This window comes from Giraffa tippelskirchi, chromosome 1 (assembly GCF_054371585.1).
Source record: "Giraffa tippelskirchi isolate mGirTip1 chromosome 1, T2T-mGirTip1v1.2.pri, whole genome shotgun sequence".
NCBI lineage: Eukaryota > Metazoa > Chordata > Mammalia > Artiodactyla > Giraffidae > Giraffa > Giraffa tippelskirchi.
Genome location: NC_137275.1, coordinates 163,692,764 through 163,718,673, shown reverse-complemented (window position 1 = coordinate 163,718,673; position 25,910 = coordinate 163,692,764). Strand labels below are relative to the sequence as shown.

Genomic DNA, 25,910 nt, shown 5'->3' with positions numbered 1-25,910 from the left:
ATTTTTTATTATTTACTTTTCATGTTGAGTTTTGTGAGTTTTTTGTAGGTTTTTGATATCAACCCCTTATCATATATATAATTTATGAATATCTTTTCCCATATAGCAGGTGATCTTTTCATTTCATTGATAAGTTTCCTTTATTGTGCAAAAGTGTTTTAGTCTGATGCAGTCCCATTTATTTATTCTTTGCTTTAGTTTCCCTTGTCTGGAAGTAACTGTGTGTGAAAGATCTGAAATTGGGGATTTATTTTTTTTTCAAATGGATAACCATTTATTGAACAGTCTGTCCTTTCTCAATTGAATTTAAGTCCCTCCTATTTCATACAATAAGTTGTCAAATACACATGGGTCTACTTCTGGACACTTTATTTGAATCCATTGATCTTTTTGTCTAGAACTGTACAAATGCCACCACTTTAATACTAGTATAGATTTACACATTTCTGGTGTATGTTATGGCAGGCCCACCATTTTCTCATTTGCCAAAATGTTTTGTCCAATTCTACAGGCTTGCTTTCTCGTTTGTTTTTAAAACTACTCTTAACATAATATTTGTTTTCACTTTCAGATGAACCAGCTTTGTCAAGTTCAGGGGAAAAAATCCTATTCGAATTTTTGATTGGAGTTAGACTGGATTTATAATTGGTGTAGGCAATTAAAATCATTACAATTCTGAGTTCAGGAATGATGCACATTTCTTTATTATTTCAGAACTTTATGTCCTTCAATAACATTTTGTACTTTCCTTCATATTAGTCTTCTTCATTTTTTTTAATAGACATAAGCATTTGAGTTTTTATTAAATAAAATTTTATAAATTCTTTTTGGATTGTTGTTCATATGCTATACTTCCTATAAGCTGCTTTTCCAATCAGAATTATAGTATGTCTTCATTTATTTATATCTTTAATAATAATCATTATAAATTACTGTCATCATGAATGGAATTCTTTCTTCCCCCTTATACCCTCCAACTTTATATGACCTACATAATGGAATATGATGGATTTTGTAGATTTATCAAATATCCTCAAAATCTACTGGATTTTCATTACCTCTAGAAACTACTGGTTTATTTTCTTGAAGTTCTGCTCATTTTCAATTGCATCATCTGTACAGAACAGTGTTTATACTTTTCTTCTATGTTTTTTTGTACTCAAAAAGTTATTGCTGAAAATTCTAGTAAATACGTTAGAAAAGATCACTGATGGAAAGCATCCATATCTTTTTCTATTACTTTCAGTGAAAGAACTTTTATTCTTCTCCATGACATGTTATGTGAACCCTGGGAGACAGATAAAAGTTGGGTTTTATGCCTATTAGTTTATTTGCCTATTATGCAAAATTTTCCAATTTTAAGAATTTTCCCTGATATCTAGATGAATAACCACATAATGCTCACATTTTTTTTTTTTGTTAATAAGATGAATTATATTATTTGTTATACTAGCTTACATGGTTGGGATAAAATTACTTGGTTAGGCTAAATTTTAAAATTTTACTTAATAGCCACATATGGCTAATGGCTACCATATTGGACAGTGCAGTTCTACAATAAGAGACCTACCTAAGCTTAGAAATAGAGAAGTTTAACATTTACTCACTTAGCAGATTAACAAAGAGTGCTATGTGAGTTTGACTGCAATTTTAAATTATTTAAAAATGTGTGTATGACTAGGATACATTTGAAAGGATATATACCAAATACTAGCAATGTGTATCTCTGATAAAATAAATACAATTGGTTGCATTTTTTCCTTTTCTGTATTTTCTATTTTCCCTAATATAAAGTAGACAATTTGTGCTAAAAAACGTTTCCCAGTTATATTCAGGATCAAAATCTTTTAAAATCTGTGTATGGTGCCCACTAAGATTTTTGTTCAGATTTTCAATTCCTATATTTATATGTGAGACTAATTTCTAGCAGTTACTGTTATCTTGAGCAGATTTTGGAATTAAAAAATATCTTTACATACTAATGAGCTGTATGGCGTATCTCATCAATTTTGTTTTGAAACAAAGATGACAGTTATCACCTCTCATAGCAAATGAATAGCAGAACTGTGGCTTTTGAAATCCTGCTACCATTCTAATCACATAAAATTTAAAACTGCCATGAAAGTACAAAGAAATCAGAGGTATGAAAACAACAAAACTATCGAGGAAAACATTTATTTTTTAAAATCTGGTCTAAATGTTTAGCAAATCCAAATCCTGGGCTAGGTTATAGTTTGTCTCTAAAACTTTACATGGAAGGTGGTTTTCATGTTGTATTTAACCTATGACATCCTAAATTCTGAAGTGTGATGGCTAAAAGTGGCTAATACTGAATGTGTGCTCCTACAAGGTGCAGGGGTTAAAGATGCACCCTCTGGACCCATACTGCTTGTGTTCAAGCCCTGGATCTATAGCCCATTAGCTAAATAACCCTTGGCAAGTGATTCCATTTATCTTTGTCTCACTTATCTCATTAGAAGGGGTTTAACGTGACCGTGCACCTCTCATTCAGAAAAGGCAATGGCACCCTACTCCAGTACTCGTGCCTGGAAAATCCCATGGACGGAGGAGCCTGGCAGGCTACAGTCCATGGGGTCGCTAAGTCGGATATGACTGAGTGACTTCACTTTCACTTTTCACTTTCGTGCATTGGAGAAGGAAATGGCAACCCACTCCAGTGTTCTTGCCTGGAGAATCCCAGGGACAGGGGAGCCTGGTGGGCTGCCATCTATGGTGTTGCACAGAGTCGGACATGACTGAAGCGACTTAGCAGTAGCAGCAATTACCTCATCAATTTTACAGCTTACTCCTCAATGAATGTTAACTACTCATATTATTACTACTATGTACAAAGAGCTCTGCAATGCATTGCTTCCTTTATCCTGCATCCTGGATCCTGTTTTTATTACAACCACTATGGAAGACAGGTGTCTCCCAGCCTTCAAAGACTGAGGCTCAGAGCTTACCTTATTTACTCCTGGTCACAAAAGTTAGTTGATGGCTGAGTGGGATATGAGCCCAGGACTGAGTCAGTCAATAGCTATGCTCTACTACGCAGTTCTACTTAGTTTTCAAAATCTATTCAATCAATTTCATAGTATACTCTAAATGCAAAATAAACCTCACCAAAGAGAAAGAAACATGCCAGAGTCACCGAAAAAAAAAGTATTAAAAAAAAAAAACTGTGGAGGAAAGTAATTAAATCTTAAGTAGAAGCTTGAATTATGTGTAGTTACTTACCATGTAATAGCCTGGCAGTAGCTTCTGAAGGAACTCTGCTTCTTTATGCTGAACTGTTTTGATGATAAATTCATCATCACTGGTCACAAAAAACAAGGATCCACTGGCTCCAGGGTTAGACAGCTCTATTAGAGGTTCACTGCATATGGAATACTACAAGAGCAAATACATAAGCGGTAAAAATACATTAATGTGTACAATGCATCCAATGAAGAAAATCACAGCTTTACATGGCTTACCCATGTTAAAATAGGAAACCCTCTCCAAGAGCTTTAAGAGGAGACTCTAGGTATACTAAAAAGGCTCTTATGAGATTTCTAAAAATTTAGCTGATCCATTTACCTTAATAACTCCATGGTAGGAAACAACAGAGAGAAGGCACTGGCAACCCACTCCAGTACTCTCGCCTGGAAAATCCCATGGATGGCGGAGCCTGGTAGGCTGCAGTCCATGGGGTCGCTAAGAGTAGGACACAACTGAGCGACTTCACTTTCACTTTTCACTTTCATGCATTGGAGAAGGAAATGGCAACCCACTCCAGTGTTCTTGCCTGGAGAATCCCGGGGACAGCGGAGCCTGGTGGGCTGCCGTCTATGGGGTCGCACAGAGTCGGACATGACTGATTCGACTTAGCAGCAGCAGCAGCAGCAGGAAACAGTAAGTCTTCCTCCACCCTCAGTACCACAGGATCATGAATCACCATATTTGTTCAATGAGATAACTCCCAAGAGTGGTGTTGACCAAGGCACTTTGTTTCTAGCAAGTGCCCACAAAATAAGAATGGGAGGTGTGGTCCCACTGTGTATTCATCACTTGACACCAACACATATTCTTGTCTCACTGTTTACTCTCCTAAGAGAGGTCATTCACTCATGATTTCAACAAAGAGATGACTCTAACATCTGCATCTCCAGCCAAGATCTCCCTTGGGGGATACAGACCTGTATGCCTAACTATGTAACAGACATTTCTACACTTTTCACTTTCATGCATTGGAGAAGGAAATGGCAACCCACTCCAGTGTTCTTGCCTGGAGAATCCCAGGGATGGCAGAGCCTGGTGGGCTGCCATCTATGGGGTCGCACAGAGTCGGACACGACTGAAGCGACTTAGCAGCAGCAGCAGCATGGCAGAAAGTGAAGAAGAACTAAAGAGTCTCTTGATGAAAGCAAAAAAGGAGAGTGAAAAAGTTGGCTTAAAGCTCAAGATTCAGAAAACTAAGATCATGGCATCCGGTCACTTCATGGCAGATGGATGGGGAAACAGTGGAAATAGTGGCTGACTTTATTTTTCTGGGCTCCAAAATGACTGCAGATGGTGATTGCAGCCATGAAATTAAAAGACACTTACTCCTTGGAAGGAAAGTTATGACCAATCTAGATAGCATATTAAAAAGCAGAGACATTACTTTGCCAACAAAGGTCCATCTAGTCAAGACTATGGTTTTTCCAGCAGTCATATATGGATGTGAGAGTTGGACTATAAAGCAAGCTGAGCACCGAAGAATTGATGCTTTTGAAGTGTGGTGTTGGAGAAGACTCTTGAGAGTCCCTTGGACTACAAGGAGATCCAACCAGTCCATCCTAAAGGAGATCAGTCCTGGGTGTTCATTGGAAGGACTGATGTTGAAGCTGAAACTCCAATACTTTGGCCACCTCATGCAAAGAGCTGACTCATTGGAAAAGACCCTGATGATGGGAAAGATTGGGGGCAGGAGGAGAAGGGGACGACAGAGGATGAGATGGTTGGATGGCATCACCGACTTGATGGACATGGGTTTGGGTGGACTCAGGGAGTTGGTGATGGACAGGGAGGCCTGGTGTGCTGCGATTCATGGGGTCGCAAAGAGTCGGACACGACTGAGTGACTGAACTGAACTGATACCACAAACACTTTATATGTAACAATTTCAAAAGCGAGTTCATCTCAGCCTGTGGTTAGCCCATGTGGTGCCTTGGTAGTGATTAGAAAGAAGGAACTCTTTTTTTTTCCTGGTATATACAGCTCTGAGCCATAAACAGGTTGGTGAACAGATGAAGGGATAGATTCCAGTTTTCACTCCGTCACCTTAGCCAGGTATTCCTGGGTGTTGCACACCCTGTACAACTGTACATGCTGACTAGATCATCTGTTCCTCCCCCATCCTCCATCTTCTCTCTTTCTCCCTATCTTATAAAAAGGAAGCATCATTCATTCTCCCTCTCTTATAGAAAGGAAGCATCATTCACTCTGTTCTCCAAACCAGAAACTGAGACGTCATCCTTGATGTTTCACATTTGTTCATCTTCCATATCCAGACTACTGCTAATATCTGCCCATTCATGACATCTCTTTTTCAAATTCCTGAAGTTCAGTGGTTTCATTATTTCATGCCTTGATTATATGGCAAGCTCCACCTGTTCTCAGCTATCCACTCTTGACTCCTCCTGAGCATCCTCCACCAGGAAACCAGAGATCTTTCCAAACTGCATAGCCTTCCATGCCTTCAAACCTTTCTGTGGGTTCCACTGTTAATAGAGGCAATTATATCCAAGTTTCTTAGCAGAGTGTTCAAGTCCATGGATGACAAAGCTCTTGTCTTCAGCCTTCTCTCTCATCCCTTCCCTCCTTAAACTCTACCTCTAACTTCAGAGAACTATTTCTCATTTTCTCAAGTGTGCCACACACTCTTGATTATTGATTGCATTTTCTTCTATCAGAAACCACCTCCAAGCTACCTTCATCTGGCTGAATACCACTGAATAAAACTTCCTTTAAAAAAAAACCCCGTATTTTCTTGACAACAGACACTGGACTACCATTATATGACAACAAATTATCTTTGGTAGGATGTATATGCACTTAAACAATTGACATATGGATTTTATCACCCACTTGGCTTGCTGATTCTTCATGAAAACCTTTAGGATGATTTGGTTAATATCACATACGATTCTAGTTCTATGCCAGAAATGCATTATCCATGTTCATTCAACATTTAAAAAGTACCTACTGAGTGCAGACAGATGCACTGCCCCAGGCACTTAGGAAGCTTATACAGTAGTAGGAGGAAACAGCCAACAAAAAAGTAAATAACTTACACATCAGAATGTGCTTAAGTGCTGTTGAGAGAAAGGACACAAGGAAAGGGGGATGGCAGGGAGTATCACCAACGATGAAGATGAGGTGGTCACTAAAAGCCTTATTGGGAAGGTGGCATTTGAGGAGAGGCCTGGGGATATCTGGAGAAAGGGTACTGAAGGCAGAAGGAAGGGAAAATGCTAAGATCTTGAGACCTGGAGAGTTCATGGCACAGCAAGGAGGCCATGGCTGAAGCAGAGGGAGCAGAGAGGACAGCTGAAGGGGAAGAAGCCAGAAGGGTCTGCTGGGACAGACAAGTAGGGAGTCATAGGCTATATAAGGAATGTGGCCTTTAACTTAGGGGAGCTAAAAGCCACTGGAGGGTCTGGAGCAGAGGACCACTCACTCCATCTGCTGTGCTGAGGCCCCAGTAGGAGGACAAAAGGAAAACATAGTGAAGAGGCTGGTATAGTGACACTGGCCTTCAGTGTCTGCTGGACATCACTTGCTCTGGAAAACTCTGCCTGATTCTGTGGGTCCAGATCACCTGCTTCCTGACATTGGATGCTCTTGTCACAGAACATACCATGTGAACGTGTTAGTCGCTCAGTCATGTCTGACTCTTTGCAACGCCATGGATTGCAGCCCACCAGACCCCTCTGCCGATGGAATTTTCCAGGCATACTGGAGTGGGTTGCTATTCCCTTCTCCAGGGGATTTCCCCAACCCACGTCTCCTCCATTGCAGGCAGATTCTTTACCATTTGAGTACCACAAAATACCTTAATTGCCTATTTACTTATTCCAAGTTCCCTCTAGACTGTAAAACTCTATGAGGGAAGAAACCATGACTCTCTTAAATTGTGATATGGTTCAGGATCTGTGCCTTGTACACAGAAGGGACTCAACAAATTTTTGTCAAATAAATGACTGAAATTTACCAACAACTGAAGGGTTGTCAGTCTCCCCAAGTAGTGCCCCAAACCAGCAGAACAGGAAATTTTAGGTTTATGAGTTTAGTGTTTATCAGTTAGTAATCCCTATAATTGACTTATAGAAACAATGTGGGTAGAGAAAAAGGTAAGGAAGCTAATGTGTGAGGTCAGACCAGCCCTGGTGAGAGGCAATAACAGGGATTTAAGGAAATGTATTTTGAGGATGGAGGCATTTGAAATCACTAGGGCTGAACATCCTTCAAAGTGTTTTATCTGGGTTTGTAAATATGTAAGTCCTTATCAAAGAAACATCTGAGAGGATATGAGGAAGAAGGGAAGAGGAAGAGAAGAAACAGAGAAACTGGGAGAAAAATGATTAAAATGCAGTGTCTGGATGTTACCTTTTGAATCATCCTGCTTTGGCAGCACTGTGGGTAAGGGAAACAAAAGTCACCAGGAAAAGAAGCAAGAGTTCACTGCCTTTCTTAACATCACTGGCAACTTTCATCCCCTGCTGCTGCTGCTGCTAAGTCGCTTCAGTCGTGTCCGACTCTGTGCGACCCCATAGATGGCAGCCCACCGGGCTCCGCCGTCCCTGGGATTCTCCAGGCAAGAATACTGGAGTGGGTTGCCATTTCCTTCTCCAGTGTATGAAAAGGAAAAGTGAAAGTGAAGTCGCTCAGTCGTGTCCGACTCTTAGCGACCCCACGGACTGTGGCCTACCAGGCTCCTCTGTCCATGGGATTTTCCAGGCAAGAGTACTGGAGTGGGGTGCCACTGTCTTCCCCTTTCATCCCCTACCTTCTCCTTTTTCCTTCAGCCTTGCTTCCTGAAGCTCTCTTGCTAAGCAGCACTGCAACTTAAGCCCTTAAGAATGAGTTGAGGATAAGCAAGGAAAATAAAAACAGTCATCAGCCTCCACACAGGATGCTATAAAAATCAAGAGGAAGCAGAGGGAACCTTCCCTGCTCTGGGCAGAGTCCACATGGAAGGAAAGGCCTGGGTTTGGAATCAACTGACAGTTTGTAAAATCATGACTCTACCAGTGGCTAGTCACGTGACCTTGAGTAATTTAGAATCTTGGAGTCTTAGAAACCTCATCTCTAAAATAAAGATGGTGATATATACTTGATAGCATCTCAGAGTTTTAAAAATACATGTTTTTGAAATCCCTGGCAAAGAGTGACCACTTAGGCATTGCTGCTGCCATTTTTCACTACATGCTCAGCAGTGCCCTAAGATGTACTGAGAGTTTCAGCCTAACTCTCATGACAAGAAGGATACTCAAAGGCACACTAAGATGATCTTGGTGAAGCAAGAAAAGAGATGGGTGGGAGGTGAGGAGATAAGTTAGGAGTTTGGGATTAAGACATACTACTCTACATAAAATAGATAAACAACAAGGACCCACTGTACAGCACAAGAAACTCCACTCAATATCTTGTAATAATCCATAATGGAAAAGAATCTGTAAAAGAATGTATATGCATATATATGTCTATATATCTGAGTCACTTTGCAGTACACTTGAAACCAATACAACAGTGTGAGTTAACTATACTTCAATTAAAGAAATTAACTTTTTTAAAAAGAAAAAGTGGGTGATTTGTGTAATCACGAATCTGAGACTCAGGAAAATAAAGGTGTAAACCCCATTCTCATAAAAAATGAAGGCAGATCTCAGACTCTCTTAGGATTTTGATTCTTTGTTCCATGGGGTTTGGATTTCTGGCATAGAATCCTCTTGTGGGTAGGAGTAAATGTTGTGAAAGTACAAAAACAACAAAGAATGCAGAAATTAGGGACTGCAAATAGAGAAATTAGGGGGTGATTCAGGAAGAGCTGCCTAGGGAAAACTGGATTCAGATGTGAACATCTGCTTCCAATTCAAGTCTCAGATTCTTCCAGAAGCAGTGACACAAACTGGAGACTCTTACATTGGTTACTTAATTGCCAAATACTCCTTTATTATGCAATTTACAGATGAATATGAATGGAGAAATCAGTTGTTTTGACCTCTTTCAATAATCATTTTGGGGTCACTCCTAGCACAGTGTCAGTCTACAATAAGCTGGCATTAGGATGCAGAACCCCTTTTACCATTATCACCTCTGAGTCTATGGCTTTTCACCTTGCAACTCTGTTACAGTGTTCTCTGCTAAAATGTTGCCTTTTCAGAGCAAATAAAGAGGAGCTATGGGAACATTTTAATTAGCTGTGATCAACAAGCCCCTGTGTGCACCTTGATGCACCTGCCTGGCACCCTCACTGTGCAAGCTGTTGCAGTGTGCTCACTCCCTGCCTTCTATTTCCTGCAGGGCCTCCCTATGTACCCACTGGAAAGAATGCAAAGCACAGTCCAGCTGGGCTCTGCCAAGGCAAATCAACGCTGTAAACTTGCACAGTGAGGTGGAGATCATTTTTCCTGCCACTTCTTCCCCTCAATGCTGTTTAATTATTTACTCTGCTCTCTTTCTTATGGGTGTCAATAAACCTAAATCACCCTGGATTTGGGAATACCCAGGCACCTGGAAAAGAAGGAAATGAACAGAAGACTTGTTGCCTAAGCAGAAATGGGGGGAAAATGCTCTGGGGCCCCTTCCCCTGGGAGGTGTTTATTTAGGAACAAATAAGGAAGAAGGAGCATTTGCATCGCTTTGTAGTACATGCGGATCCACCATCACCACACTGTCTCACATCCAATTGTGCACGTTTCAACATGAATTTGTAATTAGCACGCACTTGGTGAATTTTAATAGTACTGAGAATGTAATCAGAGTAATTCAGGCTGAAATCCAGATGCAACAGCGTAAGACTAAGCAGAAATACACACATATCACAGGGATCTGATATCAAATCTATCTATAGTGACCAATCCCTACATAAAGCTACCTTCGCCTTTCCCCTCATGTTTAGATCAGTATATCTTCACAAATTTGGGTTTAGATAGCCCTAGTTTGATGGATGCCAGGATGTATTTGTAAATACGCCTGTGATGTATGCCTTATCCTTTTATTTTTTTTCCTTCACATGGTGTTTCAGGGAACATCTTATTTCATTCTTCTGTTTTTTGGGCTTAACCATTCCAAAATGTGCTTTGTTAGGTGTATTTGACCTCTTTGTCTCATTTTTCAGAATGGATAACCACAGTTCACAGTTTGATGGCTAGGGAGTGACCACCTTGAGACCATACCTTTTGGGATATTTTTTTGGGGGGTGTGGTGTGCAGTTTGTGGAATCTCAGTTCCCCAACCAGGGATTGAACTGGGGCCCTTAGGAGTGAAAGTGTGGAGTCCAGGGAATTTCTGCCATCTAATGACAGGTCTAAGATTCAGTGGTTGGAAGCATGTGAGACTATTGTTCTGGATTGGGCTGTGCCTCCACCCCTCAGCATGGGTAACCTTGGGCACTTCCCTTCACCATCCTCAGATTCCTCATCTACAATGACAAGTTGGGCTAAAAAGTCTCTGAGGTTCTACCTGACTCTCTGAAGCACAATGCCTCAGGCAAAAGACCCCTTCCTCATCTATCACGCTCCAGATCACTGGGTAGGGTCCTCAGATACAGTGGTTTGGAGGTGAGCCTTCAGAATCTCCAAGATCAGTAAGGGGCACTGCCTCAATCCTGGGCTGTGGGAGGTCCTAGCCACTGGGGACCAGCTAGCCATGTAGTTAGAGGCCCATTGCCCTTGTTCTGTCTTTTGCAGTTCCCAGAGATGGGTCCGGTTATGGAACTGTGTGTACAATTAACAAGGGAGGTGGAAAATGCAATAAAACAAAAGCACACTTAACCTGCCCGGTCTTATCTCCCCCCCCCGCAGCTTTTTATCACAAAAAATTTCAAATATACATAAAAGTAGAGAACTGTGCAATTAACATTCATGTGTCTATGTTCCGGTTTCAACAGCTATCAACTCAGAGCCTATCTTGTCTCTTTACACACTCAATCCTTCCCTTGCCTGCTTTCCTCAGATTCTTTTAAAGCAAATCACAGACATTAAATCATTTCTCCAATAAATATTTTAGTGAGTGTCACTCAGTCACGTCCGACTCTTTGTGACCCTGTGGACTACACAGTCCATGGAATTTTCCAGGCCAGAATACTGGAGTGGGTAGCCCTTCCCTTCTCCAGGGGATCTTCCCAACCCAGGGATTGAACCCAGGTCTCCCACATTGCAGGCAGATTCTTTACCAGCTGAACCACCAGGGAAGCCCAAGAATACTGGAGTGGGTAGCCTATCCCTTCTCCAGCGGATCTTCCCAACCCAGGAATTGAACTGGGGTCTCCTGCATTGCAGGAAGATTCTTTACCAAGTAAGCTACTATTTGTCTCTAAAGGATGAGGATTCCTCTTATAAAACAGAACCACAATACCCTTATCCCATCCCTTTACAAAAAATATCTTCCACATAATCAAACATCTAGTCAGTCTTTACATTTCACTAATTTCCTAGAATTTAAAAAAAACATAACTGGTTATTTGAATTACTTGGTCCTATCTTTCTAAGGGCTGAAACTAAAGCTGAAACTCCAATACTTTGAAACTCTAATACTTTGGCCACCTGATGCAAAGAACTGACTCATTTGAAAAGACCCTGATGCTGGGAAAGATCAAAGGCGGGAGGAGAAGGGGACGACAGAGAATGAGATGCTTAGATGGCATCACTGACTCAATGGACATGAGTTTGAGTAAATTCTGGGAGTTGTGATGGACAGGGAGGCCTTGCCTGCTGCAGTCCATGGGGTCACAAAGAGTTGGACGCGAATGAGCAACTGAACTGAACTGATCTTTCTAATATTCTTGATCAAAACTTTTCCTTCCTGCTATACTGGGCCATTCAAAGTCCTGTCTAATGCACGTGCATCTCTGGTCTCATAGTCCTAACACTGCTCCCCATTCTTACATGCCATTCCAACATCTTTCCCTTTTTCCCCACCTACTCAAATTTAACTGTAATTTTTAGGTCAGAGTTAAACTATGCCACACCCATAAGAAGCCTTCCTAATCATCAATCCAAGAGAGAGTGATTTCTCCCTCCTTTGAAATCTTGGAGCATTTATTGTTTCGCTTCCTCTTTTTATTTACTGCCTGGTAGAATGGGTCATTTTCCCCATCGATCATCATCCCAATTGGATTCTAAGGTCTTTGAGTGTCATGACTTGTAATTTTTTTAATCTCTCCATAATTATTAGCAAAGCATTTTAGTTACAGTTGCTGTTCAAAGTACCCAATAATCAATTAACGACCTTCTGCCAGGCACATGAAGGAGGACTTCTGCTTTGAGAAGCCATCAGCATAGCCTCCTGCTCCTTTGTAAACATTCTGACCTCATTATGAAGGTAATTTTTCCAGCTTAAAGGCTCATTAGGAAACTGTATAAGCTGTGTGACTTGTTGCTTAGAAAAAGGCCCTCCCAAGGAAAGAAATCCTGTGAGGCAGACTGACTAAAGAATGGGCTTCCTAGCCTGCAGGTTGATGGCCACTGGCCCACTAAACGGAGACCTGTCAGGGTAGACAGCCATCTCATCACACTGATTAAATCTGTGTTATGAAATGCAAGTCTGTGGCATCACCTCGGTTGGCAGAAGCTCCAGGTAAGTCAGAAAGAGAGAATCCATTAACTTGTAACATATGGCAGAAGATGAGCTATCATCAATCTTGTTTTCAATAACACAGTATCAAGACCCCATTGGGTTCTCCAAACATGTTTTCTGAATAACAGTGACCTCAGTAACTACCAAATGGCCAGAAACTAAAGGCTCTTACCTAATGTAAATCCTTCCCCACATCCTGCAAATGCCTATGTTCATGTACTTGCATGGTTAAGAGGGCAGGGTTGACATCGCTGTAGAAGCACCTAATCTCTCCACCAATGGGTGTGGAGAGATAGGGGTGTGGGGAGGCAGAGAGCGGCACAGCCATCTGACAGATGTGAAGTGACAGCTCATGTGGTTTTGATTTGCATCTCTCTGCTGATTACTGATACTAAGCATCTTTTCATGTACCTGTTGGCCATCTGTATGCCTTTTTTGGGGAAATGTCTATTCAGAGCCTCTGCTCATTTTTAAATCAGGTTGTTTATTTATTTTTGATGTTGAGTTGTATGTGAAAGTCACTCAGTTGTGTCTGACTCTTTGTGATCCCATGGACTATACAGCCCATGGAATTCTCCAGGCCAGAATACTTGAGTGGGTAGCTGTTTCCTTCTCCAGGGATCTTCCCAATCCAGAGATCGAACCCAGGTCTCTCACACTACAGGTGGATTCTTTACCAACTGAGCCACCAGGGAAGCCCGAGAAAACTGGAGTGGGTAGCCTATCCCTTCTCCAGCAGATCTTCCTGACCCAGGAATTGAACTGGGGTTTCCTTCATTGCAAGCGGATTCTTTACCAGCTGAGCTACCAGGGAAGCCTAAATGTGAGTAGTATGAGTGCACATTTAAGGGCAGCAGGATGCCCACAGTACTACACAGTTCTATTCAGTTCTCATGCTCTATGAAGACTTACTGTTACTTCCTTGAGCAACCAGTATATTCTTTCATTCATCAGGCAGAAGTTTTCCTTAGGGCCCAGCTAAGGGAGAGGGTCATTCATGGGTTTTATCAGCTCAGAACAGAATCAGCTTTGAATTTAATCATTTATACCATATTCAAATTATAAAACAGAGTTTATTCTCTGTTAATAAGTAACACATGTTGCTGCACTTCTTCTGCAAAGGATTATTCTCAGATCTGGCTCATGTCTTACTAAGATCATTCAGAATGGAATGAACAATAAATATTTGACAGTATCCCTCCTAAAGCTTCTTGAAAACCAATTTTCAAGAGCCCCAGGGTGTTAACAGTGATCAAATTATAAGATAAATCATTTTTCTCTTGAAACAGAAAGAAACTTCCTGGTTTCTTGAACAGGAATAAGGTAAAACTCTGAGGTCACATCAGACTTTCTCACAAAAAGCCTGCTGTGTTTGTACTGGCTGCATACCAAAAGGCAGACAGGAAGAAAAGACAGACTTAAGGATAATACATGCCCTCATACCAAATAAAAATACCTTCAGGAAGAGCCCACATGAAGAGCTGTTTAGGACAAAACTATCCAGCTTCTCTAAAATCATATTCAAATTGTAGATCAAGGTGAACATGGCCATGGGCCATGGCAGGTTTGAGATGAATGATATAAATAAGGCAATTAAAATAGGAAGACTTTCAAAGAGAACCCAATCAGCAAAACTCACAGGAGTATTTATAGCTATTTATATCTGTTAGAAGAATTATCTGAAGTAGCAACTGAATTCCACTTACTTAAATATCAATTACCATAGTAGATTCTATAGCTATCAGGTAAAACTTGAGAGTCAAGCCACATTTCCTGAAGCTAAATTTATAATCGTTATAAAACTTGATCCTTTTGCTATGCTCCAGAGTTTTGTCAAGTAAGAGACCCAGCCCATTTGTTGTTGTTGCTATGAGACAAATGTTGACGTCACACATTTCTAGAGAAGGAAGGAAAATGGTAAGTTCTTACCAAGTAGTCATCAGGCTTGATGCCAAAAAGTTCTCGGAAATATCGGAATGCTAGTGGAGCATATGTCTTAAATCTGAAGTCTGGGTAGTGATGTGCTGGGGTCAGATTGCTCCCTTCACTGCAGTTAAAATGTTAAAAAAAAAAAGAGAGAGAGAGAGAGAAAGAACATCAGCAAAGACAATTTTGACTTCAAATTCTAGCTCTACTAGTCCTATACCAATTTCCCCTCTAGTAAAACATCCCTTGATACTGAGTCTCTCTAAGCTAGTGTCACAAAGGCCAATGGCCATCAGGGAAAAACAGCTGCTAATGCAGCAAGGGCCACTCCAAGCTCGCATCCCCTGCCAGTCACAATGTATCTTCAGCCTGAAAATTCTTCATCCCCCTGTGCCTCCTTTCTGGGAAAATCACTCCATTCTCTCTAATGAAACCACTGCTGTAATGCTCTAGGTATAAGATCCAGTGTTTTGAGCAACTTCAAAAATGCATTTTTGGGGGTCATGGATTTTGAATATTGCATAAACATTTTAAACTAGGAATAAGTAAAATAGCTTAGAAAATGTCTCACCAACAGAAAGAACCAACACAGTGGAAATAGATGGGTGCTGAATCTAAACTCTTCCTTATATACACAGTTACAGGGAAAAGACCTTAAATATTTAGGGATTTTAAAACCTGTTTTCCATTCCCATACATATTATGATTTTTTTCCTCTTCTGGGTTCACTTTGAAAATTTTTGTGCAAAATTTATGACAGGTATAAGGACAGAAATGGTATGGACCTAACAGAAGCAGAAGATATTAAGAAGAGGTGGCAAGAATACACAGAAGAACTGTACAAAAAAGATCGTCACAACCCAGATAATCACGATGGTGTGATCACTCACTAGAGCCAGACATCCTGGAATGTGAAGTCAAGTGGGCCTTAGAAAGTATCACTACGAACAAAGCTAGTGGAGGTGATAGAATTCCAGTTGAGCTATTTCAAATCCTGAAAGATGATGCTGTGAAAGTGCTGTACTCCATATGCCAGCAAATTTGGAAAACTCAGTAGTGGCCACAGGCCTAGACAAGGTCAGTTTTCATTCCAATCCCAAAGAAAGGCAATGCCAAAGAATGCTCAAATTACCGCACAATTGCACTCATCTCACATGCTAGCAAAGTAACACTCAAAATTCTCCAAGCCAGGCTTCAGGAATACGTGAACCGTGAACTTCCAGATGTTCAAGCTGGTTTTAGAAAAGGCAGAGGAACCAGAGAGCAAATTGCCAATATCCGCTGGATCATCGAAAAAGCAAGAGAGTTCCAGAAAAACATCTATTTCTGCTTTATTGACTCTGCCAAAGACTTTGACTGTGTAGATCACAATAAACTATGGAAAATTCTGAAAGAGATGGGAATATCCAGACCACCTGACCTGTCTCTTGAGAAACCTGTATGCAGGTCAGGAAGCAACAGTTCGAACTGGACATGGAACAACAGACTGGTTCCAAATAGGAAAAGGAGTACGTCAAGGCTGTATATTGTCACCCTGCTTATTTAACTTACATGCAGAGTACATCATGAGAAAAGCTGGGCTGGAAGAAGCACAAGCTGGAATCAAGATTGCTGGGAGAAATATCAATAACCTCAGATATGCAGATGACACCACTCTTATGGCAGAAAGTGAAGAGGAACTAAAGAGCCTCTTGATGAAAGTGAAAGAGGAGAGTGAAAAGTTGGCTTAAAGCTCAACTTTCATAAAACTAAGATCATGGCATCTGGTCCCACCACTTCATGGGAAATAGATGGGGAAACAGTGGAAACAGTGGCTGACTTTATTTTGGGGGGCTCCAACATCACTGCAGATGGTGACTGCAGCCATGAAATTAAAAGACACTTAATCGAAGGAAAGGAAAGGAATGTTATGGCCAACCTAGATAGCATATTAAAAAGCAGAGACAATACTTTGCCAACAAAGGTCCGTCTAGTCAAGGCTATGGTTTTTCCAGCAGTCATGTATGAATGTGAGAGTTGGACTGTGAAGAAAGCTAAGTGCCGAAGAATTGATGCTTTTGAAGTGTGGTGTTGGAGAAGACTCTTGAGAGTCCCTTGGACTGCAAGGAGATCCAACCAGTCCATCCTAAAGGAGATCAGTCCTGGGTGTTCATTGGAAGGACTGATGTTGAAGCTGAAACTCCAACACTTTGGCCACCTGATGCGAAGAGCTGACTCACTGGAAAAGACCCTGATGCTGGGAAGAACTGGGGGCAGGAGGAGAAGAGGATGACAGAGGATGAGATGGCTGGATGGCATCACCGACTCGATGGACATGGGTTTGGGTAAACTCCGGGAGTTGGTAATGGACAGGGAGGCCTGGCGTGCTGCGATTCATGGGGTTGCAAACAGTCAGACATGACTGAGCAACTGAACTGAACTGAACTGAATAAGGTATAAGGAGATGAGCAAATACTCATGCACCTAAACTGTTGCTTAAGAAATAAAATATTATTCTCGTAGTTCAATTGTCTTTAGTACTTTTTATGGATCATATACTCCTCCTTTTCCTTAGAGATAACCCCTACTTTGAATTTTTATGTTTATGATGTTTACCATCCATTTTATTCTTTGACTACATACAGTAATACATTTCACATGACATTACCTAATTTTTTATTGTAAAAAAAATTTTATTTAGAGGTTCAGAATCCTTTGTCACCACATTCTAGGTGGAACACTGAGGCCAGGCTTTCATGGATATTACACAAATACATTGTGCAAAAAAAAAGGCTTTCAGCATACAGCAAGTACTTAGAATCCACTATAATTTAAGTTTGCTGAGGTCTGTCAGGATTTTTGTGTCAGTACCTGACACATGGTAGACAATTAGTATTTTTGAATGAAAAAATGAGTTTAAGATAATGCTAATTCAGTAAACTTGATTCTTAGATGAAGCTTAGGTTCAAAAGTCAACATAAAAGGAAAAAAGAAATCACATAGTCCAAAATCATCCTTAAAAACTATTTAGGAAATAACCTGTTCAATATATCGTGTGGCCAGTTTTCCCTCTGCATGTTTACAGGTGACTGTTTCTTTTGGTGACTTTCAAAAGAAATAGTAGGCTTGTGTTGTTAGGGGCCATCCTATAACAACCAATCTTCTCTGAGAAGGCTAGGACTGCACTCAGGCAGCAGCAAGGCACATACAGGACGGGAGTGACACAGGAATGGAGGCTGCTTGGGAGAAGAACTCACATATGACCAGATCATCCACTCACTGAAATGGCTATTGTTGCCCTAAGCAAGCACAGTTGAATATTCATAATGCTTGTACGATACCCAGGCATGGTGTCCAAACATTTCCTCATCCCATATTTTGGGATTTATGAGACATGCACTCAGTTATACGTCTTATGGGACTGCCAAAAGTAATGATTTTGGAACTTGCATAATTATAACTTGAAAGCATGGGCTGTGTAGAAATAAGAGATACGAGCAAAGAGACTCATAGAGACCTCTGACATCTTTTCTCACTGTTGCAAGCAAGTAATAATAATCTGAAGCAGGCTACTTTCAGTGGGCCAAGAGTGTTGTTAATTTTTTGTTTTCTTCCACTCTCTTATCTCCTTTCTATCTCATGCAGTCAAAATAATTCATTCTATCACAGATCACCTTCAACATTCAAGAGTAAAATAAAACACATGTTCCACTTACATGGAATTATTCTTTAAATGATTTATTCCCATGTAGTTAGGGACCCAAGATTTTATCAGAGAGGATACAGTATTTATTACTATCATTTTTGGTTACTCAGAGCTTCTTGAGCTGTTCACCTTTCCCTAAATCTACCACTAATTACAACAGCTTTCCTTGGATTCACACCTCCCTGACTACTGTGCTTCATTCAGAAAAGGTATGAAAAGGATAGTGTTAGGTTTCCCTGGAGATGAGACAGGCAGACACTTGTGCGCACACACACACACACAGAGAACATCTCTAGTTAAGGAAAGGGAACCTTTATTTCTTTATATATCCACCCTGACCCCTGAAGGCTGATATAAAAAGCCATTACATCACTAAAAATGAAAAAAATAAAAAAAATAAATTGAATCTATTAATAGCTAGCTTTGGGCCACGTTAAGATATAAAGAAAGGTATGGATCAACTATGATACAGGCTTGCCTGTATGGGGTCATCAATAAATTATATTGGTATAATGGAGACAATGAAAAGAGAACAAGGATAATACTTAACAAAGGCATTACAGGAAGTGGCAATTTCTTCACAGCATAATTAACAGATATTAATAATTAACTGCTGAGGTTATACAATCTTGAACTTCTCCACTTGCCTGAATGGAGAGGAACATTCCCTAATAGTGGATCATCATACATGACCACTTTTCATTTGTTTTTCTTCTAGTAGATTATAATTCATGAATTCTGCTTTCCTTTGACAAATATTAAGATTTTACATTCTCTCAAATCACACTGGACCCCCTGTGTGGGAGCTGAGATGCTACTAACTTCCTGTAATTCAGGGAGACTTGCGTTCAAGTTCCATCTCTGCCACTGACAAGTTGTGCTCTCTGAGACCTGGTACTGAGCCTTTAGAAATGACATGGCAGTGGGTGAAAATGTGAAAGAAAGGCCATGCCCCAGCACGTGTGGAGCCCTCAGTGAGTTTGGATGATTGAGGTTGCACGGAAATAAGAGACAGCCCAGGGTTGAACATGTCACATGAAGAATGAGGTGGCTAAATGCTTTTTTTTATTTTAAAAGGCAGGAAAAAGAAAGCGACAAAATGAGAAAATATTGGGTTGGCTAAAAAGTTCACTCAGGTTTTTCCGTAGCATTGCACCGAAAAATGCAAATGAATTTTTGGCCACCCCAACATTTGCAACTCATTTCACAAAAAGCTAACTTCCCAATATAAAGAGCTCTAAGATACAGCAAAGACCAAAAAGTTATATATTAATATTTTTTAAAAATAGCCAAAGGTATAATCAGGCGGTTCACAGAAATGGAAGTACAAATGACTTACACATATGAAAAGATGTTCAACCTCATTTGTCATAGAGTAAATGCAAATTAACTGTCACCAAGAGATCATTTTCTCTCTCAGGTGAGTAAAAATTTAAAACTTTGTTATAGCTCAAGGGAGACTAGCACCCTGAGACACTACTTGTGGGAAAGTAAATTGATACTTTTTCTTTGGAGGACATTTTTTACAACTGTCAAAATTACAAATGTATATATAACTCTTGATTTAGCAAATGTATTACTATATGCTAAACTAGTGTTTGTATAAAATGACATATGTGTACCTGGTTATTCATTATGGCAGTGTTTATAAGGATGAAGGATTAGAAGCAACTTAGATGTCTCTCAGAATGGAACCAGTCAATTAAGGTTCAATCACACACTGGAATACTATGCAATTATTACAAAAGAATGAGGAAGCTTACGTAACCTCAGTTATGCAGATGATACCACTCTAATGGCAGAAAGGGAAGAGGAACTAAAGAGCCTCCTGATGAGGGTGAAAGAGGAGAGTTAAAAGCTGGCTTAAAACTCAACATTCAAAAAACTAAAATCATGGCATCTGGTTCCATCACTTCATGGCAAATGGATGGGGAAAAAATGGAAGCAGTGACACATTTTATTTTCCTGGGCTCCAAAATCACTGCAGACAGTGACTGCAGCCATGAAATTACAAGACACTTGCTCCTTGAAAGGAAAGCTGTGACAAACCTAGATACCTTAATTAAAAAGCATAGAAGTCACTTTGTGGACAAAGGTCCATAAAGTCAAAGCTGTGGTTTTTCCAGTAGCCATGTATGGATATGAGAGTTGGACCATAAAGGTGGCTGAGTACCAAAGAATTGATGCTTTCAAACTGTGGTGTTGGAGAAGACTCTCGAGAGTCCCTTAGACAGCAAAGAGATCAAATCAGTCAATCCTACACTAAAGCAACCCTGAATAGTCATTGGAAGGATTGATGCTGAAGCTCAAGCTCCAATACTGTGGCCATCTGATCTGAAGAGTAGATTCATTGGAAAAGACCCTGATGCTGGGAAAGATTGAGGACAGGAGGAAAGGGAGGGAACAGAGGATGAGATGGTAAAATAGCATCACAGACTCAATGGACAGGAATTTGAGCAAACTCAGAGAGAGTGAAGGACAGGGGAGCCTGGCATGCTGCAGCCCATGGGGTCACAAAGAGTTGGATGTAACTTAGAGACTGAACAACAAAATACACTGACATGGTGAGATCTGAGACAAATTAGGTGAAAGAAGGTTGATGCAAAATACGGTGTATGGCATGCCAACACTTGAATACAAAAACAAAAAAATATATCTTTGGCATGTATCTGCATAAAAAAACCCTTGAAGGATGTACAGATCCCTAGTAAGAGGGGTCAGTAGAGTTAGACACTGGGTACAAAAGGGACAGGAATGAAAGGGACACTATTCACAGTATTTATTTTAAAAGCATTATGAGGATTAACCCTTCTATGTATTACCATTTACAATACTAATTTTTTTTTTTTTAAGTTGAGGGTAAAAGCCATAAGCCCAAAACAAAGCTCTGCACACTCACACTCGGTACCACACAGCAGAAAGGTTCAGTAACCCTTCTGCTTAGTAAGCTGCTCCAGTGAATAACAAATAGCAACCTGACATGAACGAAGCTCTACTGAAAGAAATGCAAATTACTGGACTGTTGGCCCCAGCTGGAGGTTGTCAGGAGGTACAGGGCACAAGAGCAACACCACACAGCAGGTGCAGTGAGGATCAGCCGGCAGACCTACGGGGGACCTACAGGGGACCAGTGCGGGTGCTGGTCCACTGATGTCCAGCACAGAGGCTCCTCTGCACATGCAGGAAATGCTGAGCCAAGGAAGCAAACACAACTGCAATCAGCATTCGTCCACTGGCCCTCCACCAAAGACCCCTGCGGGCTTTCCAGGCCTGAGCCTGGTGGCAGCCATCAGGAGCCGGTCAGGCATCTAGACTCAGCAAAAATGAAGTCTGGCGAAGAGAAGACTTTTTCACAATTTAAGACTTAGGTCTCTTCAACCCATTTAAGGAAGACCCCAGTTTCCTGTCTCAGCATAAAATTGAGACTTTGGAAATTTCAGCTGTGATGTTTTCAGCAGTGATTCGAGATGTTTGGATCCCGTGAGCTGGTAAAATTTCAACAATAAAAATCTGGAGGCCAAAATGTCATACATTTTTAGTTGTCTGACTTAGTATGAACAGAATGCTAGTTTCTAATTTTAAAAAATAGATATGAAACATGCAACAAAGGTTTACTGTATAGCACAGGGAACTATAGTCAATACCTTGTAATGACCTATAATAGAAGATAATTTCAAAAATAATGTATGTGTACATGTATAACTCAATCACCTTGCTGTGCACCTGAAACATGGTACGCCAACTATATTTCAATAAAATAAATATATATTAAGAAAAAATATGTTTAAAAAATCTTGAGACCCACGTGGGATCTCCAACTTTCTTTTGCCAAGTAAGAACCTAAATCAGAAAGCCAACACACAGTTCTACCCTATCAAGTTACTAAAGAAAGCGTTTGTCAGCCTCACCAAAGGAGGAAGAAGCTTCAAATAAAAAATAGTACTTTCTCTATCTTGTTCTCTTCTCCCTTATTTCATCAAGAAGCAGTTAGAGTTTATTACGGATCAGCTCTGGGATTTTGATATTTACTCTTCGGAGGTGGGTTCAATTTTCAATTTAACTGAACTTAATTTAAAGTTACTGCTTGTCTTCAGTCCAAAAGTATGTTATTTCTCAATGGCAGTAAATGTTTAGGATTACAATGCTGAAGCTTGAGGAAGCAGTAGCCAGTATTTGGAATTTAGCAGATAAGGAAGTCAGTGTCTAGGGAGGGAAAGTAATGACCTAAGTTAGTCAGGAAAAAACAAGAGGAGGAGATTAGATCTACACCAAGGCAGTGGAAAAGTCAGCAGCAATTAGGTTGGCCTTAATTTCAACTTGATGTTCCTCAGTTAGTCTTTCTTTTCAGGATCCTGTTAAAGGTTTCAGGGTACAACCTCCCAAATACCCTAATTATCTCCCCATCCCCATGCTCCCCATCCCTAATCATGCTGCAGGATCAGGTGAGCTGAATTTGATTAGCCATTTAGGGGTTCTCATTTGTATGTATTGTGAACACCCTGCTTTGCATGTGTGGTTTCAGAGCCTAATAACCTAGCACTATTTTCAGTGGCACTGAGTGGAGAGATCTCACGCTCAGCAATGGGGTGTAATTGATTTAGTATCTCCAGGACTCTTAAGAGGTCCAGTTTTGGAGCTGAGGCCCAGAGCTTTGATGTTTTAGAGGCAACATTTTATATATGGTGAGCTTCCTTGATTTCAAACTGTAACTGTTAGTTAGTGGCCTCCTGGCAAAATGAGTGGGTCAGCAACTCCTAGGTGACAGATTTATTATAAGGGATTGGCTCATGTGGTTATGGAGGCTGAGAAGTCCAACGATCTGTCATATGCAAGCTGGGGGCCCAGGAAAGCTGGTAGTGTAATTCCAATCCAAACCCAAAGGTCTGAGAGTCAGGGAAGCCAATGGTATAAGTCCCGGTCTAAGTCTGAAGGCCCAAGAATCAGGAACACTGATGTCCCAGGGGAGTGATAATGTCCAGGGCCTGTGGGGCTCCTGGGTACAAGCCCTTTCTGTGTCCTCCATTTCTTTGATTATAGGAAACAGCCTTCGTTCAGTCTCCCTGACCTTCCCTGAATTCCAATGGGCATATTCTAGTAGTTAATTAGGGAACGGAGGGGATGTGAGGCCAGGGAGAAACAGTCAAGAGCAGCCTTGGGGCAAGGTCTTGTTTTTCCATCAGTGGATACACACAAAAATATCTTTAAGCTATTCTGCAGATACTGAAGCCCCCTCCAGGTGGAAGGAGTTAATGATTAATGGTGGTATGCTGCCCACAAGCATGAAGACCCCAGACCAGTTAGACCTGAAGGTAGACTCCCACTTACCTCACCACCAACCCATCAGAAGAATGTCCATGGACTGATCACACCCTCTTTGAACAATTACTATAAAACTTCTCACTATCCTCCCCAAGTGGGGACACATGGTTTAAGGGCATTAGCCCACTGCGTCCCCTTTTACCTAGCAAAGCAATAAAGCTATCCTTTTCTACTTCACCCAAAACTCTTTGATTAGCCATTTAGGGGTTCTCATTTGTGTGTACTGTGAACACCCTGCTTTGCGTGTGTGGTTTCAGAGCCTGATAACCTAGCGCTATTTTCAGTGGCACTGAGTGGAGAGATCTGATGCTCAGCAATGGGGTGAAATTGATTTAGTATCTCCAGGACTCTTAAGAGGTCCAGTTTTGGAGCTGAGGCCCAGAGCTTTGATGTTTTAGAGGCAACATGTTACATATGATGAGCTTCCTTGATTTGATTCACCACCAGTGTACCGAGAAGCTGAGCTTTCAGCATCAGCAGGAGAAGACAGATGTCCCATCTCAAGTAGGGAGTTAATCAGCCCTTTTGCCACATTTTTGTTCTATTCAGGATGACGTCCACCCAAACTGTGAGGTGATCTTTTTTCACTCAGTCTACTGATTCAAATGTTAATTTCTTCTAGAAATATCCTCACAGACACAGCCAGAAAAAAAGTCTTATCAGCTATCTGGGCATCTATTAGCCAGTCAAGTTGACACATCAACTTAACCATCACACCTCCCATGAGGCAGGATAAGTGACTTTGTCCTAATATACAGATGGTGATACTGAGACAAAGAAAACTTAAGTGTAATACAATTGGACCAGTGACACTCCAGTCCAGTAACAAACTAGTGGTGGCAACCAATATTCAAAGTGAACCTGTATAAGGCAAGGTATGCAGAAGCAGCATTAGGCATTACTAATTGCCTCTGCCAACTCAGGCAAGGTGGAGATTGCTTAGTTTTCACATACAACTATTTAACCTGGGTAATAGAAACTGGTTCTCTCTCTTGCCAAATCAGACAGTGACAGTGTTTTTCCATTCTCCTGAAGGAAAAACAAAACAAACATAATGAAACAAAAGACACACTCCCTGAAGGTGCCAGCCTCCTTCTGCTGAACACATCTGTGATGGGTACCCATGAGCTGCCTTCTAGAACACAAGGTTGCACTATCTTTGAGGAGAACAAGCTAACAGCCAGCCTTTAAAAGTGAGTAGCTGAAGGCAGCTTAGATTCCAAAACCAAAGAACATATTCCAGGGTGTCATTTACTGGGAACGTGTGATATCGTTGTTCATCATCTAAATGCTAAACTTCTAAAGTAGTTACTAGCACACTGAGAAATTATGTTTACAAGACAATTTCAAATAAGTTAGAATGTTATGTAATATTCAGTGCATGCAACAAATTTTTCATTTTTGAATTAAAGGAAGAGGTATGTAATTCTTATTGATAGGAAATTATCTTTCCCTCATCCCCACTACATAAATATTGAACAAATCTTTCAAAAGTTTTGACTTGAAGGGACCTTGTATTATTGGCTTTACCAGCAACAGTCATACCTCTCATTTAATCCTGAGAAGAATATTCTGGTAGCTTTGTGTTCTATCCACATCTATATAAAACCTTGTATGGAAAAAACCAGGTATAGATCAAGGGTTGGCAAACCTTTTAGAGTCTTTGTTACAACTACTCAACTCTACTGTTGTAGTGGAAAAGGAACCCTATACAATATGTAAGTGAACGGACGTGGCTGTTACGATTAAACTTTATTTAAAAAAAAAAGAAGCACGGGGCCAGCTTTTTCTCACGAGCTGTAGTGTGCTGACCCATGGTACAAATGGATTCTTACATGAGTTTATGTCAGTGAAACTTGAAATGCAGGTGGTTGGCTAGTCTGTCAAAACCCTAAATGTAGCACTGATATTTGGCAATGCTTATATGAATCTTTGACATATATGTTTGCTTGTCATTTAGAATAATATAGCTCATTTGGTAAAGAATCTGCCTGCAATGCAGGAGACCCCAGTTCGATTCCTGGGTCAGGAAGACCCCCTGGAGAAGGGATAGGCTCCCTGGAATAGACTCCAGTATTCTGGCCTGGAGAATTCCATGGACTGTGTAGTCCATGGGGTCGCAAAGAATCAGACACGACTGAGTGACTTTCAC

The 25,910-nt window shown here is 40.7% G+C and overlaps 1 protein-coding gene across 26 annotated transcripts in view; it reads right to left on the bottom strand.

Moving 5' to 3' along the window:
- PIP5K1B (phosphatidylinositol-4-phosphate 5-kinase type 1 beta) overlaps positions 1–25,910 on the bottom strand; it is a 521,283-nt gene that overhangs the window by 153,424 nt on the left and 341,949 nt on the right. For all 26 annotated transcript variants that reach the window (XR_014057501.1, XR_014057490.1, XR_014057525.1 and 23 more), the window contains 2 exons: positions 14,758–14,875; positions 3,241–3,393 (listed from right to left, as the gene is read on the bottom strand). Coding sequence is in view for 19 of the 26 variants with exons in the window: in XM_081503676.1 (XP_081359802.1) it covers positions 3,241–3,393; positions 14,758–14,875 (271 nt within the window). In the remaining 7 variants the exon portion in view is untranslated. The remainder of the gene's footprint in view (positions 1–3,240; positions 3,394–14,757; positions 14,876–25,910) is intronic.